General features: G+C 42.9%; 1 protein-coding gene across 2 annotated transcripts in view; it reads left to right on the top strand.

The window, feature by feature from the left end:
• Positions 1–14,231, top strand: part of FAM110B (family with sequence similarity 110 member B) — a 101,086-nt gene extending 86,855 nt beyond the window's left edge. For both annotated transcript variants that reach the window (XM_072329921.1, XM_072329922.1), the window contains one exon: positions 11,361–14,231. In XM_072329921.1, the coding sequence (XP_072186022.1) occupies positions 11,648–12,760 (1,113 nt within the window). In that variant the 5' untranslated portion in view covers positions 11,361–11,647 and the 3' untranslated portion in view covers positions 12,761–14,231. The remainder of the gene's footprint in view (positions 1–11,360) is intronic.
• Positions 14,232–16,208: the final 1,977 nt, after the last annotated feature.

Here is a 16,208-nt window from a genome sequence, read left to right as displayed (position 1 = left end):
CAGTATCAGGAAGAATATAGTGCATGTCTTATATTCAGTAGCTTTGTTCTCAGTTTGTACAAGGAAATCATTTGAAACCCAGGCAGTCAGGAGTTGTATGAGTATGGCAGTTTGTACCAGTGATCATAAAATTCTCTAAAAGTTACTAGAGCACTTGCAGCATTTATTTGAGGCAAAGTAAAAATCAATAATCAATATCTGATGCATCATCTGTCAAATGAACGTCACGCTTCACTAATACTTGTTTTTAATTTCTCTCTGTGTAAGGCATTTTGTATTCATCTGTTTCTTATCAACAGATTCAGCTCCAGAATGTAAATATGCATCGCGTGGGGTCTTAACTTAATGATTATCACTGCTGTGTTTATTTGAAACAAAAACTCTAAGTCTTAAGAGTACGCGTGGCAAATTTAGGGGTAAAATGTTGAAATAACCTCAAAACCAATTTGTCAGTTGAGGAGATTCAGAATGTAAAGTTCCATGTATGCTGTGGTCCAAAATTGAAGGTCATCAAAGCTGTGCTTCAAGGGCTCACACTGGGAACGTTCAAAGCTTTGTAATCATTCAGTTTTTGTAGTCGGAAGTCGACCTACTCTAATACCACAACCACATTTCATGTGTTTTACCTAGTGCTAGTGATGCTTCGTATGGGATTTGTTTCCATCTTAGTGAATGAACTTGATGTTTGATGTTCATCAAGATGCTCCAGGAGGTCTGTAGTTGTCTGGGGGATATACTGTGTATTCCACAAGTATGAAAGATGGAGCCCATGATTTATGATATTGACAGCATTCAGCCCTGGATGTGGTGACACAGCCAGCACTCCTGAATGTTGTCTTTTTAGAGGATGCATGGAGACCAGAGCAGATCAGAATCATAGGATGACTGAGGTGGAATGCACTTTCTGGTTCCCCAGATCAGTGACAGGCTGGCACTAGCAAGTGAGGGGTGTTGCTTGTCACTTATAGGGGCTTGGCTCCCTGACAGTGATGGGGGTGGTAGGCTGACCAGAAGAGGTTACCTTTGCATGCGAAGCATGGGCACATGAAAGAACTGACACCACATCTCCTCTCCTGAGGTTCATTTCCTTGTTTACAGCATCTTATGATTTTTCTGTCTTAGAGAACTTGGTTTTGTGATTATGAAATTTCTTCATATTCACCTGCTTGCTCTGATACTCCTTTCTAAATACATAGGAATTCATGAGGGTCAAGCCATGGCTTTGAGTTCAGGAGACTTATGTCTGATTTCTAGGCTGGAATCAAATTTATTTTATTTACCAGAGAGAGGTGAGCTACTAACCTTGCTGTGTATTATATATGAGAGGAAGATGGATAATGGTAAAGTAACGTGGGGGAGATATGTGCAGAGAAATAAACCAGTCTATCTAAACAGTCCAAGGCATTTCTTAGGAGAGGGTCAGTGGTGATCTTAGCTTCAGAACTCTCCCAGGTCAAGCCTGTTGCAGGTGTCGGTACTGCAGCAGCTGCTGGCACATTAAGGGTAGCTGAAGTAATGCTAAAAGGAAGAACTGGCTTTGGAGAATCTGCATCAAACCTCTGCATTTTGTTGGCTGACTGGCAAGTGCTTCTGATTGACTGGGTTTCCTCCACTGTTTGTAGTCTTCTTGAAAATATGAGAGCTTCTGTCACGGAGTTACCTAGATCAATCTATGTCTGTGACGGGGGCAGTAGGCCTGTGGGCCCCCTGTCCCCAAAAATGGGAAGGGAAAAGGGGAAAGGGTAGGGAGATGGGAACTGGGCTCAAGGAAACAAACAGAGCAGCGGCAGTGATCTAAGGAGGAAACTATGAAGTTGGAATGCAAGATAACACAATATCATACAATCTGATTGAAATTGAGGCTAATAAATCAAATAAAATAAGAGAGAGTTTTTCGAAGACAGAGAAGCCTGCTTTGAAACTGAAGGCGCGCGGCTTGGAAGCACACCCACACCCACTGCCGGGCGGTGAGAGAGAGAGCAAGCCAGCATCACTTCCGTGACGGGTTTCCCTCTCCTACCGTGAGGTCCTCTGGGACGGGTAGTTCTCTGTGCTCCACATGATGTTATGATGTGGAATACCAATAGCAAAATTACAACCATGACAGCTTCGAAGGCTGATTTCCTTCTTCAGACTTCTCTTGCCAGGCCCCTGGGGCTAGTTCCTCCTTGCCAGCCCACCAGGCTCTGTGGGCAAGCTGTCCTAGGCATGGAGGCTTCAGAAACGGGGAGAGGCGTGTGGGGTATAAGAGTTGTGATAGAGACTAGGAGGAAAAGCACTTGAGGTGTATTCCTTTTTCCTTTAATCCTTCTCTATCCTTGTAATCTTTTTCTGCTTCCCAGCCCACTGTTTGCTGCCACCATCTCTATTCCCCTCACTTCTTCTCTGCTTTTTTCCAAGTAACTGCATTGCTCCTCTAACCTTCTATGTCTTACAGTTTTCTACTTCTTGTGCCTGTCCCCATAGTCCCAGTTACTGGGGGTTGTTTGTTTGCTGGTTTTTGTTGGAGCTGTGATTCCTCAGCCCTCCATCTGCTGCTTCCATCTCCACTTGATTAAACACACCAGTGCAGTGGTCATGACTCAACACAGCTTTTCTTTAAGGCGCTGAGACTGTTATGATGTTGCAGAAGATGTGGCCGTCAAGAATTTCTGTCATAACTTCATTAGGGTCCTCAGATACACAGAAAACCATTTAGTAAGAAGAGCCTGGGCAATTCTGACTTTGCAAGTGCTGCTTATTAAAGACACTTCTAGTGAAGTGTCATTACGTTAAATGTCACTAATAGGAAACAGACTTAATATATTCTAACAGCTAACATTTCAACAACCGTAGTAAATACATCCACACAAGTGTGCAATCACACCATGAATGTGCAATATAGAATTTGGGTTATTCAGCTTTATTGTACTCTGATTGCAACAAGACCGGTATTTCTGACCATGTACTTAAAGAAGTCTTAAATATACAGATGCAGTGGTATGCATTCCTCTGACTTTCTGTCTTGACTTCCAGCAGTGTGTATCTTTAGAACTGAGGCTGGAGGAAAGAGGAATGGAATATTCTGTGATATGGGAAAATGTTTTCTTATCTAGAGAAAAACATAGCTGTACCAGTCTAAAATAAAAGATATGATTAAAAAGAAAGGGGGGGAGAAAGGGGGAGTGGAACCAGTTGATTTGTTTATACATCATCAAAACATTTTAATTCTCTAGCTTATTTTAGAAAAAAAGTAATGTTCACTATTTCATGTATTTGAAGTTTTACTGTTTATAAATGGTTAGCCCAGAACAATTCTGGGGCTGAAATTAAGTAGCCATGCTGACCTTACTGCAGCATTATGTCATGTTATAGAAAAGGATATTTAGTGCAGAGACTTGACAAACAACACCCCACAGCTAATCAGAAGAGTGACTGAAAGTCCCCTGTTGTCAGAATGGGGCCACTCTGTTGTATTCCACAAGGTGAACGTTGCCATTTGTCTCATCTTATTGCGTTCAGCCATAACCAGTTTGTAATTGTGCCTGCCTTATTGCCTTTGTAGTATCGGTAAAATATATTCATTTGTTGTGTTTTAATATTAGGGTGAAGCAGTTTTTTGTTTGTGAATGTAGTTTATTTAAAATAAATAAATAATAAAAAAAATCTCCATATAATAAGATGCCAACAAGCTGTTAAAGGCTAAAAATCAGTATATTCAATGCAACTTTGTGTCCTTATTTGTAAAAATGTGTATTACAAGAACTACTCCATACTTATACACCATTCCTTTCAAATGTATCTTCATAAAGTGTGAGAAACATCGGAAAGATGCCAGTTCTGAAACTCTGAGAGTAAGTGGTTTAAAAGTTTTCCTTACCAATTAAAGCTCTGATTCCTAAAGGAAAAGAAGTTTTAAATCTGAAATATCTTCCCCATTTATAGTAGCTTTTCGTGGTATCTTGTTTTTTCACAGCATGAATTGTTGGGGTTTTGTTTCTCTTCCAGGCTGTATTTTGTTGACTCTGGATCTTCATGTGCTGGAGCTTTGCAGGCTTACAGAGTGCAAGGGAATGTCTAACTGCAGCTATTTTCATTGTGGGTTTATGGCTTTTTAAATAAAAGCCGTTTATAGCTCTGATATGATGTTCCGTCGATATATTTTGCATTGCAAACAGTTTCAGAAAACATTCTCAATAAACATAGTCTAAACATGGCAACTTGAGATTTCAGAGGGTTTGACCTCATATGACAGAGTCTGGTGAACTTTTTCCGCCCCACAGAAATGAGTTGGCAGTAGCGGCTGCTGTCCATTTGAGTACATGAGATCAGAGGTACTTCATCTACTGAGAAATGGGAAGCTGCACCAATTACTCAGCCTCCAGACTGGGGCAAGTTCCCCAGCTCCCAGGGAAGATTATTGGGTGGTATTCTTGGGCGGCTCTTCCTGTTTCATCTGGAAGCCATCCTACCTCCTAGCAATTGATTACGCGCTACTTTTCACTCCAAGAACCCTACATGGGATCACTTACTCTTTCTGTAACTTAAAAATATTTGGTTTTAGTGGGAGTCTTTTAAAAGTGCTGGAGAAGAGTCAGTCCTTACATGCACTTTATAGGAGTTTCAGCATTTGCTGTGGAGGTTGTCTTGCAGTTGGCATTCCAAATGAAGCAGAGGCAGAAGTGTATTCTGTGATATCCTTGTTAGCCCCGGCTGCATTTCGGGGGCCTGCAGCATGCTCAGAGGGCACATGCTGGGTTAAGTAGTGTTAATGGGCAAGGACAGGCAGGAAAATCCACGGTTTGTCTAGAGCTTGGGAATTAGCCATCAGGCTTAGTTAGCCATGTGCGTGCCCATTAATGTCAGTAACAGGGCTGCTCCCATGCTGAGCAGCAGCTGTGTGCGGGGCATGCCTTGAGCATCCCTCTGCTCCTGCGTGTTTCTTGTCACTTCTCCCAGCTCCTTTCCATGGGAGTTAGCTGTGGGAGGTGGGGACAATGTCTAGATTTTAATGTGTTTGGTGTTTAGGGTGTAGCCGGAGCCAGGAGAGTTCCAAAGTGATTCTCAGTTTTGCTTTAAGCAGAAATTGCTGTCAAAGGAGCAGTGCTCCATTAATGAGGATCGGTTCTGGGAGAAGGGATACTTAAGTTCCCGAGCTGTTTCTGAGCTGCCTGATTGCTGGTTGGGTGACTGTTGCCTGTGAGACATGTCCCTGTGTGAACATTGGACTGAGGGTGCTCTGGGTGTATCTTAAGTATTTTTGCAGATATAAGATGTTGATTTTCTTCTTTACTAACACATGTGATTTGTACTGAACCAGTTATGTATGGAAACTACTATAGTTTGAGTAGCTTCATATACAGCTTGCTCTTAAAATGGACTTGTCAGGAATTTCCATGGATCTGAGGTGCAAATTAATCTGAAGTGTTCTGTTTACAATGTTTTCTTTTCAGCATCTTAATTAAAAATGTTTTGTTGTTCAGCCTCCCTCTGTTTCCTCCCAGTAAGCAGTGATGACAGGCAAGGCTGGCCAATTAATTAATGTTACTACGCACTGAAAATGTGGCCTCTTGGAAAATAGTTTACCAGGATGCCAAATGCAAGCAGGGCTGGGAAGGTCAGCAGATGGGGGCAAGGAGACCCAAGATGCTGGCTTTTCCTACTGGCAGGGGAGAAGAGAGAAGAAGAGCAATAGATAGCAATAGATAGATGATCTCTAGAGGTCTGTTCCAGCCCTAAAAGTTCTGTGATTCTGATGAGCACTCAAGTGTTGTTATGGAGCAGTGGGGCCAAGCATCTTCTGATGAAGACATTTGATTTGATTTCTGAAAGTGCAGGAAATCCTAGGGAAACTGTAGGCCCAAGAGACCAGAATGAAGGGTTGTGTGGAGCTTGTGGAGCATATGTTTAAGTGTGGTGCCTATGGAGAGAGGCAGAATAAGAAGAACGGATGAGCTTTGAACTTAAGACCATTGAGACTGGCTGAAGAGCGAGTGGCTGGATTGCAGCCCAAGGTTTGCCTAAAAAGTGTTAAATAAAGTTTTGCAAAGTGTTTTGAAGAAATATTCAGGCAAAATACACATTAAAATAGAAGTATTCACAAAAAGCCAGAGCTACAAATGTAACAAGAGGTTACATCACATTCCTTTATACTTTTTAGGTCCTCTCTTTTTATGTATTTTTAAATGAGAGGCTGAAATTATTCCAAAGACTGTGGTATGTTGTAAGCGACTCAGCTTGCAATATGGAGGCAGAATGCAAGTGCAGCCATGGTTGTGCATCCCCAACATTTGCACCACCATGGATTCTCCAAAAGCTATTTCCTCATAACAGTGCGAGCGTTTCTAGTTACGTCAGCATCCTGGTTTAACCTCAGTTTTAACTGCAAAGTGAAATAGGAACTGTCAAGTGACAATGACACTCTTGATAAAGTTTTATCTTAGAAGGTTTTGTTGTGCAAACTTGTTACCTTACTGTACCTCAGACTGATATTTAACATCAGTGGATGTTGTTGAGTGTAAAGCCAGAGCAAATCAGAATCGGCCTAAATACATAATACACAAGCAGTTCAAAGCAACTGCCTTGATCACCAACTTTCCCAGCTGGTGGAAATTTTCCACCTCTACATCCCTGTGCCACTCCTGGCTTTAGGTCACTATATATTATGTTCTGTGACCTTCTGGAGGCTCAACCTCCTCCCTGAGCAGATACTGCCCTTCATTTATTGGTCACTGTTTCATATCCCCAAAGGGAAGCACTTTGATTTGTATTCTGGTTCATGGTAGATCTGAAAGGTGTTCCATCTCCTCATGCTTTCTATCTCAATGTAATATTGTAGTGTAATGTAATATGAATGTAATATGAAGCCAAGCCTGCACCCGTGTATGTGTTTATCTGTAGTTGATTTCCAAAATGTCATCTTGCTGCCATTCTGGATGTGGATTATTCAGTGCCAATGTAATCCTAATTTGTTTTTTTGTTCGCATTTTAAAACTTATTAACACGAAGTACATATAAGGTTTATGCTGATGGTTGTCCTAAGAACCTGTATGGATCTGAGGCGTACACGATACTATATCCTAGCACATAGCCTTGTAGCACGTTATTCTCGCTGAAGTCCTCATTCATTGGTTTTATAGAGACTCTTAACAAAGCAGCAGCTTCACAGTGGGACCATCAGCTCTAACGTGCACCTACCCATTAGCTGAGCCTGTGATTTTTCATCTGTGTGCTGTGGTCCTGTGCTAAATTTGTTTTGAGATTTCTCTGAGCCCTGTTGAGATCATTTATATTTAGATTGATGATGTTTGTGGTGCATCTTGAAGCTGTGTAGTCATACTTTACCAACAGGAAAATTATATTGACACAGGCCTTTAAATACCAAGGAAAGCAGAGGAAAGGCTGTCAGCCTTCGTTATGTTTACCCACTGTGCTTCATTCTCCAGCCCTCTGTTCCTCCTCCTGTCCATCACTTGTCCTCTGTCCCAGAAGGATGAAGTAAGAGCATCAGCTTCAGCACAGTGTTGCTGGATGAAGCTGCATCCTCACTGAAATCTACAGTAAAAATTCCTATGTTATCATTTAAGCCATATTTTCACTGTTGGCTTTTGCTGCTGTGCTGCAACTTGATTATTGCTAAAATATGTAGTGGTTTCAGAGTAGACATTCAGGCAAAGGCTGAATTAAACTTGATCAAGGTATAGGAGCTACAAGGCAACACAGAATAATATTTCATAGAGAATTTGTTTCTAGTTACTGTTAGTTGTATAGCTATTGCTGCTGTCGGCTGCACCATGCTGTCCCAGATCATACAGCTGCTGAGCCTGTTACCTAAATGTGAATATCTAACAAATGCATTGCAGTCTCGGGGTGATGAGAGATGCCTAGAATGAGTAAGTGCTTTGGATCTCTCCCTCTGCCACAAAGGAATCTTGAATCAAAGTGCCTGGTTGAAAATAGAGCTTTAAAAACCTTAAGCCCCTTCACTCCTTTGTATGTTTTGCATTCTGCAACAGTTCAGATGTTTAGACAGTTCTGCAACAGTCACTGATGTTAGAAGAGTTCAGTGGTACAAACTTCAGGAAAGCTTTTATTGGTGTATGCGTGTTATTAAAGTGAAGCATGCTTGAATGTGTGCATAAGTTTACAGTTTTGTCTCTCTCTAAATGATCTCTTAAGCCTAGTGATCTTCTTCTAATGGAGTGAAATAACGGGAGTCTGAAAAATATAATTCCAGTCCCTGGGAAGAATTACATTTACAGAATTGACATCTGGATGTGAACAAGAGTAAAATGTTTCTTAGGTCCCTGAGTATATTCCAGGTCTCTGAGTATATTCCATTCATTTCCTGGGAGTGGAAATGTTGCCTTTGAATTTCTACAGTGCAAAGCCAGTACTGGAGCCATCCACAACAGGCAGTTCAATGGCTAAGCTATGACTTTCTTCACCACTTAGTCCACCAGAAAGCCATTTCCACCCTTGTTGCTGCAATTATAGTTTGCACAACTGGAAACAAAGTGGCACAGTTTTGTCTTCCTGTGACTACGCTGTGCTGCTGCTGCTCAGCCTTTTTCATTAGTGCTGAAATTAGTAAGTAACTCTGTAGCATCACAGTCATGTTTCAGGTGCCTGAGGACAACAGAAGCACTGATAAGAATTGCACTAGGTGTCCCAGCTAGCAGCAGAATTAGGCTGCAGCCATCAGAGCACAGGCAGGAGAGGTTGTTTCAGTAGTACCTGCATCCACCGGTCTTCCACCCCAATTACTGTTCTAGCGCAGTCTGATTAGCAATTTCTAGCTCTCTGAGGTGAGAGTACTGAATAAACTTCCCCATGGTATTTAAATACAGTACCTCAGGAACACAGCACACTTTCTGTTGTAGAAAGTTCTATTGTCTACCTCAGTTTTTACCAGCAACACAAGGACAGAGCTCCCAGTCTGGCCACATAACCACCTGGCCCATGCTAGCTCCAGACAGCATCTCTGCTGTGGCTCCCCCCAGCCCTTTGCTTTTCTTTGAAGGCATGCCTGGAGCTCATTGCCAGTCACAGCGTATTTCCATTGACTTCAGGGCATTTGGCCCCATGTGTGCTTGCAAACAAGAGCTCTTGTTCCGTTGGGTGAACATGCATGCACAGTGGGGATTTTTTTTCTTCTTTCTTCCTTTGAAGCAAACCTCCTAAGCAGTGCTTGCTGGCATCAAGCAGGGCTGTCCTGAGTAAGGAAGTTACTAAATGCTGGGGAAGGACTTCCAAAAGCCTTGGTTCCCACAGCCCCAGTAATCTGCAGTGTGCTCAGAGCAGCTCTCTGGGAGCAGAGCTGGCAGGAGTTCCTCTGGGCAGAACCACGGCCTTCATTGACAATGGCTGAGGAGAAGCACAGAGCTGTGCTCTTGCTTATTCAAGTGGTATTAACTCAGTTGGGTGACAGGGTTGGTTTAGTACATAGAATTGAAGGGTTGGTTTTTTGGAGTGTGGTTTTTTTTTCTTCTTCTTCTTCTTCTTCTTCATTTTTGTTTTCTCCTGACAAGTCTCCTGTCCTTGCCTACATTCAGTTTCTGCATGTAAGCGCTAAATGCACACAGCAATCAGGTATTCCTACAAGCTCTGTGCTGGCAGTGTGGACGGGTTTGATTTGTGTAGATGGAACAGAAATGTGTATGTGCAGATGCCTGCTAAACTTGACTTTCCAAATATGCTGAACGCAGTGCTTAATTTTAAAATAGTCCCAATAAATATGTTGATTCAAATGAGGAAAAAGAGCTTTTTCTCTTTCAGGAAGACTTAGTTAAAATTCAGGAAGTCACCAGGATTTATAAAACAACACTGAAAGGAAAGCTTAATTAACATTTCACTACCCTTTCAATTGCACTGAATGCATGTCTGGTTTATCACCCACCTAAATATGTTAGTTTGTATTTGAAGAATGCTTGTGACAGTGAGCCTTCAGGAGAAAGCTCAGCTTTTTCCTATAATCTCATTATAGCATTTATACATTTGGTTTCCTTGCTTTGACCTTGAGTGGTTTACAGAAAATATTCAGTGTATGTATCGTGTGTTGAGGCTGCTTTCTTTGTCTCTTAAGGTATATTTAGCTGGAATTACAGGTTTTTCTGTGGGATTTAGAGGAGGTTTTTTTGTGGGTCCATACAACATACTGATGGTTAAATACCCAATGGTTAGTAGTTTGGATAGATGGACATGGCAGTGCAGGCAAAAACAGGTCAGCACTGGGAAAGATGCTGCTTTGAGCACATTTGGATGAGTGAAGAAGCAGCAGCAGCTATTCCTGCTCTCCCTGAAGAACATGATGATAGCAGAAATGGGATATTAAAGAGGACAGTGTAGATTAATGGGGGCGGTAATAAAACAAATGAGACCCATTAGCTACAATCACTGCTTTAAAACTAGATTCTTTGGTAAGCGCTCTTCAGTGCCTCATGTGGGAGAAATGGCTACAGCACTTGCCGTGTTATCTGCAGTGTTGCATTTTAGGTTGTGTGTGGTGTTGTGGCAGCCAGAAGTGAAGGAATCGTAAAGCAATTCAGATAAAGGTAAATGTTGTTTTGGACATTGTGCTTTCTAGAAAGCTTGAAGAATTGTATCTAAATGCAAAGACAAGTTCTCTTTTTTCATTCCAAGTCAGAATGTTTTACGTGCTTCCAGAATCCACCATTAAAAGAATGTTTGTTTATTCTCATTAGGTTTAGGGTTTTCTTGTTACAGTTAATTTGCCCTCCCTTATGAACTTGGAAATCCTTGTTTTGCTGCTGGAGCACCCATGCTGTGGGGACTCGTGTTCAAACAGCCTTGAAGCCGCAGTATGGGGTTTCAGCAGTATCTCTATTTGGTTGCTTGTTTTTCTATTAGCTTAACGATGAAGTGTATGCCTTGCAGTTTAAAACACTACATTATCTCTGTTTTCTTCCTGATTTTTAGACTGGCTTATTTTCCGGAGCATTTGGTAAAATAGGAAAATACTCTTGAGTTTGTTAGAATTATACGTTGCCAGTAAGGAGAAAAACTTTGGGGGTTGAGAGATAAAGTATGTTGAGAAATCAACCAGACAAAGTCACAGGCAGTGTTTGAAAGTGCGCTTTCATTCATCGTCTGGAGGCATGTGGGTCTAACCCAATGACCCATCCCATTCGGTATCCCTGTCCCCTACCTGCCCCCAGACACGAGGGGCTGCATCCCAGCGGGGGGCCCCGTGTCCTTCCCCTTTCCTTTTGGCATAATCCTGCTGGGTGGTGCTGGGGCCGGGCACTGCCGAGGGGCACCCAGCGCCGCCACAGGAGAGGAGAGGAGGGCTGGGCTGCTGTTGCTATCGCTCTGATGTCAGGCGCTGCCGCTAACATGTGGTTGGCTCTTCTGCCTTTCAGATTGCACAAAGGAAGCGACGAGACTCCCACATCTTTCAGCGAGAAGAAAGGAGGCAGTGGAGCAGACTAATACGGACTTGTGTCTGGTGGCCTTGCAGTACAAAGGCTGCCTTTAAAAGAGAAGCGCAGCGTTATTTAATGAGCTGTGAGATGAGGCGCTGCTGCTAACGCTCAGATCCCTGGATTCATCGGCTATTCATTGTGCTTAATGTACATGTTTCTACACCGTGCGTTTAGGAGATCCCAGAGAAGAATCCAAAACGGCTGCGGGGGAAAGACCACCAAACATGCCTACAGAAACACTACCGACAGGTAGCATGGTGAAGCCGGTCAGCCCTGCCGTGACTTTCACATCTGCCGTCCCTCTCCGCATCCTGAACAAAGGACCTGACTATTTTCGCAGGCAGGCGGAGCCTAACCCAAAAAGACTGAGCGCGGTGGAGAGGCTGGAAGCCGACAAGGCGAAATACGTCAAAAGCCAGGAGGTCATCAATGCCAAGCAGGAGCCCGTGAAGCCAGCAGTGCTGGCGAAGCCTCCGGTCTGTCCTGCGGCCAAGCGGGCACTGGGCAGCCCCACCTTGAAGGTCTTCAGCAACAATGCAAAGACCGAGAGTGGTGTCCAGAGAGAAAATCTGAAGCTAGAGATTCTGAAGAACATCATCAATAGCTCTGAAGGCTCCAGCTCGGGTTCAGGGCACAAGCACGGTCCCCGAAACTGGCCACCCCACAGAGCCGATTCGACGGAACTGAACCGACATTCGTTTGCTGAGTCCTTGAAGGTTTACCCCACACAGGGCCGTAGCAGCCCCCAGGAGAGCAGCTCCAATGTCAGTAGAAGGCTCCTAGACCAGTCGGCAGAGACTTTCTTGCATGTCTCTCACAGCTCCTCAGACATTAGGAAAGTAACTAGCGCAAAGCCCTTAAAAGCAATACCTTGCAGTAGTTCAGCCCCACCTCTGCCTCCAAAACCCAAAATTGCTGCCATTGCCACCCTGAAGTCCCCAGAGATTGAGGCAGTTGAGTCTGGATGCGGAGTTAGTAGAAGACCCTCCCTACAGCGATCGAAATCTGACTTAAGTGACAGATACTTTCGTGTCGACGCAGATGTTGAACGATTCTTTAACTACTGTGGACTGGATCCTGAAGAGCTTGAAAACCTTGGGATGGAAAATTTTGCAAGGGCTAACTCTGATATTATATCCCTCAACTTTCGCAGTGCAAGCATGATTAGCTCAGACTGTGAACAGTCTCAGGACAGCAACAGTGACCTTAGAAACGATGACAGTGCCAATGACCGTGTGCCATACGGCATTTCTGCTATTGAAAGGAATGCCAGAATCATCAAGTGGTTATATAGCATCAAGCAAGCTAGAGAGTCACAGAAAGTGTCCCACGTGTGAGAAAATCCACAGTAGGAAAAGCAAGGACTGTATCTTTGTCTGTGAATATTCAGTTGTGAAGGGTTGTGAAGTCTACTTGAAGTCTTGTACACTTCTCAAATCTCTTTGTGTTGCTTGTTGTGCAATGTTTCCAAGTTGCATGCCTGTCAACATGTGAACTGACCTGGCTTCCACTTGAACAATAACCAACTGCAAAGCCTGGCTAAGCATACACATCTGCCAAAAGTTTAAGACAAGAATCTAATTAGGGCTTTAGTATAATCAAAGTGTTTACATGGAAAGGTTATATGACTTCTTTGGTATTTATGTGGTTCCTTGTGGGTTTTATATGTCACTTTTTGTCTTAATACGGATATCGTCAACTGACGTTTCTAGTTTCTAAGTTGAAATGGAATCCCGTTTGGGGGGGAGAGCGGGAGGGGGAGGTGTGGAGGAAAATTGGCCACTATAAGAGGTTTAGACATACAACAGTAGACAAAGCAACCTTAACTCTTGTAGAAGGTGGATTATTGGCACCTCTAAAGCTGTTTTGAAAGGCAAGGAATGCACTATTCTTTGCTAAAATAATGTATCCCTACCTGTAGTAAGGGACTGTTTAGGTTTCTGTTTCTAGATAAGCACCCTCAGTCTCACAGCTGTGGTGGTGTAATGAGTCTGCTTGACCACTTGTAAACTAAATGAGTATGGCATTTGGTTTGGTGTAAGCATTTTAATGATTTTGTATTACCCTGTTGGAAAAAGCTTAAAGAAGGTTGGAGTCGACACACAAAAGCATCATAGGGGCGGGATTTTGTGGGTTTCGGTTTTTTTTACTCTTAAGATTCCTGGTCTTAAACTTTTGACAGGAATGATTAGATCCTATAGCTGATATTGAATGCCTTTATTAGTCAAACACATCATGACTACAAAGTCCGTGCTGTCTTTTAATTTTATTTTATTTTTTTGTAGACCTATTTGAACAGTTAATGAACAAAAATGGAAACACACAGCCATATCAATATAACGCCTCCTATTCAGAAGTAAATACACTCAGTAGCTGAACTATATCTGAAAAATTGTGATTATGTTGTCTTGCATATGTTATATCTAAGGCTGTGAAAGTTTGTTACAGCTCTAGAAAGTGTAGAAACATGACAGTATGTAGCTTTATTTTCTTTCCTCCTTCTGATGGTTAGTGCTGCAGGTGAACCTGTTGCAAATCCTACAACAATCTGTACCCTCCCAGTGGTGTAATGAACTGTCATTTCAACTGACAGCTGTGGTGAGGTAGCAGAGGAGTTGAAAAGTACAGTGGTCTGCTTCATTATTCCTGTATACATGCTTTGAAATAAGCCGCAGCACTACCTTATACTTCATCAGCTAATAGGAAACTTTTTTTATTGTGTAAATGCTGTAAGACTTTGTATATACTTCAGTTGTTACGAAATCTTTAAAAGGAAGAGTGTTATGCTAATAAATAGCTCCTGGTGCAGGTATGGTGGGCTTTGTTCGTTTTTAAACTCCTCCCATTCTTAAGCTATCAGGAACTGTGTTTTAGGTCCATTGGAGGTCTGCATTAAATAATGGTTCCCATGAAAGGTTTCTTCCCAAAAGTGCTTTTCAGAGCACAGTTTCCTGGAAAGTAAACTGTAGCAGCATGATCCCTACACAGAACCGGAAGAAATTTTCAGGACTCCTAAAATAGCTTCCTTCCTCCTTACCTAGCAGTGTGCCTGGTCCCATTTATAGCATCTATTCGTAATGAATCACCACGGTCTTCTGTGTTATTCCTCAGTAATGATTATTTATATATTTCAGTATTAAAGTTGTTTTATACAGTTGGGATCTATATTTCCCTTAAGAAGCCCGTAGCTCAGCTTCTTGACCCATAGCCATAGGTAGTTAATGCAGGTAAAACTGAAAGTAGAGCACTGTGGTCATTTGAATGCCTATGGTACAGTGGTGAGGCCCTGGCACGGCTGCCCGGAGAAGCTGTGGGTGACCCATCCCAAGGCCAGATTGGACGGGGCCCTGAGCAGCCGGAGCTGATGGGAGGCAGCCCTGCCCATGGCAAGGAGTTGGAACTGGGTGAGCTGTATGGTCCCTTCCCACATAAGCCATTCTAGGAATTACCCTGCATCATTTTATACAATTGTTTTCCAAATGATTATTCAGTGAGAGGACAAGGCACGCGTTCAGTTGCAGGAAGCTACTCCATGCTTTCTGCAGTTGGCTTCACAACCTACGACTGCAGCATTCCTAGTGAGGAGATGCATATTACAGCTGCGGGCACATTTGTGACAGTTTAAGCTCCATGGATTTTGGTTGGCATTGGCATCATGCTGGTTTTTCAAGCGTATTTTTCCAGTAGTAAGTTCTACTCAGATCAGTGGCTACTTTGCCAGGGAAAATAAAGCTTAAAGGATTAAAGCCAAGTGTAATGCAGCTGTACAGCAATGAAAGAAGTTAAAACCGAAATAGAAGTGAACTCGCATTGTTCTCTCTTAGTGTGTTTATCATCATTCCTAAAACACTTATCTCAACTGTTGTCAGCCAAAAGCATTAATAAAGAAGCCTTTGTAACTAGAAAATGGATTGAAGCATGTGCTGATATTCTAAACTTGTTTCCCAGGGTTTGTTCTGAAGCCACAGGCTCTGAGAAACCAAATTCATTTCCTTTCAATACCATGAGGGGTTTAGGCTTGTGAGCTGTCAGTAAGAGCATTTCCTCACCCAGGTGCTTAAGAAGAACCTTTGACACAGCGCAGTGGGGATCCAACTCCAGTGTTCCTGCTCTTAAGAAAATGAGCAAGATTGTACGGGACCAAGACTTTCAGAGTCAGCTGTTCTTACAACTGGTGAGGGTGCAGTGCTAGAAATCACAAGAGGACATCTGTGAAAAGTCCACAAGGCTTTGAAGAAGTTGATAAGAATTGCCTTCATTTGATGCTTTCTTAGAGTTTATGCAGAGAGGGTTTACTTACGGTCTTACTTGCTTGTATAAAAGCCACATCAGTGCTGTCTGAGCTGTTCTTGGTTTCAAAGGGGAACAACAACTTCGTAGGCTGCTAATTCAGATATTGCTAGAGTGCCCCTTGTTTTGTGTCCGCCTTGGGAGATTCCCAAGTGCCAAACAGTGAGTTTACAGATGGTTGTAACCAGCTCAAACACCTCACCTGGGACCCATTCTGGTCATGTTCCCATTGCCTTCAGTAGGCATTCACTCAGGTGCAAAATGCACAGCAAGCAGCAGTGGTTACGCAGCAGCTCCTGCAGCAAGAGCAGCTCATAAGGAGGTGCAGGTACGTGGTGTCCTGTGAAAGTGGGTACTGGGCCCAGTGCTGGCAGCCCTGGCCCCATAAGTGGGGAAAAAGCACTGTGTGTTTCCAGTGCTTAGTGTAAATCCATGCGTATGTGTGTGCACAGCACAGCAGCACAGAGACTTAGAGTGGTTCTGTTATCTCAATTC

Source organism: Excalfactoria chinensis, chromosome 2 (assembly GCF_039878825.1).
Source record: "Excalfactoria chinensis isolate bCotChi1 chromosome 2, bCotChi1.hap2, whole genome shotgun sequence".
NCBI classification, from domain to species: Eukaryota; Metazoa; Chordata; class Aves; order Galliformes; family Phasianidae; genus Excalfactoria; species Excalfactoria chinensis.
This window is presented reverse-complemented; position numbering and strand designations above follow the sequence as displayed.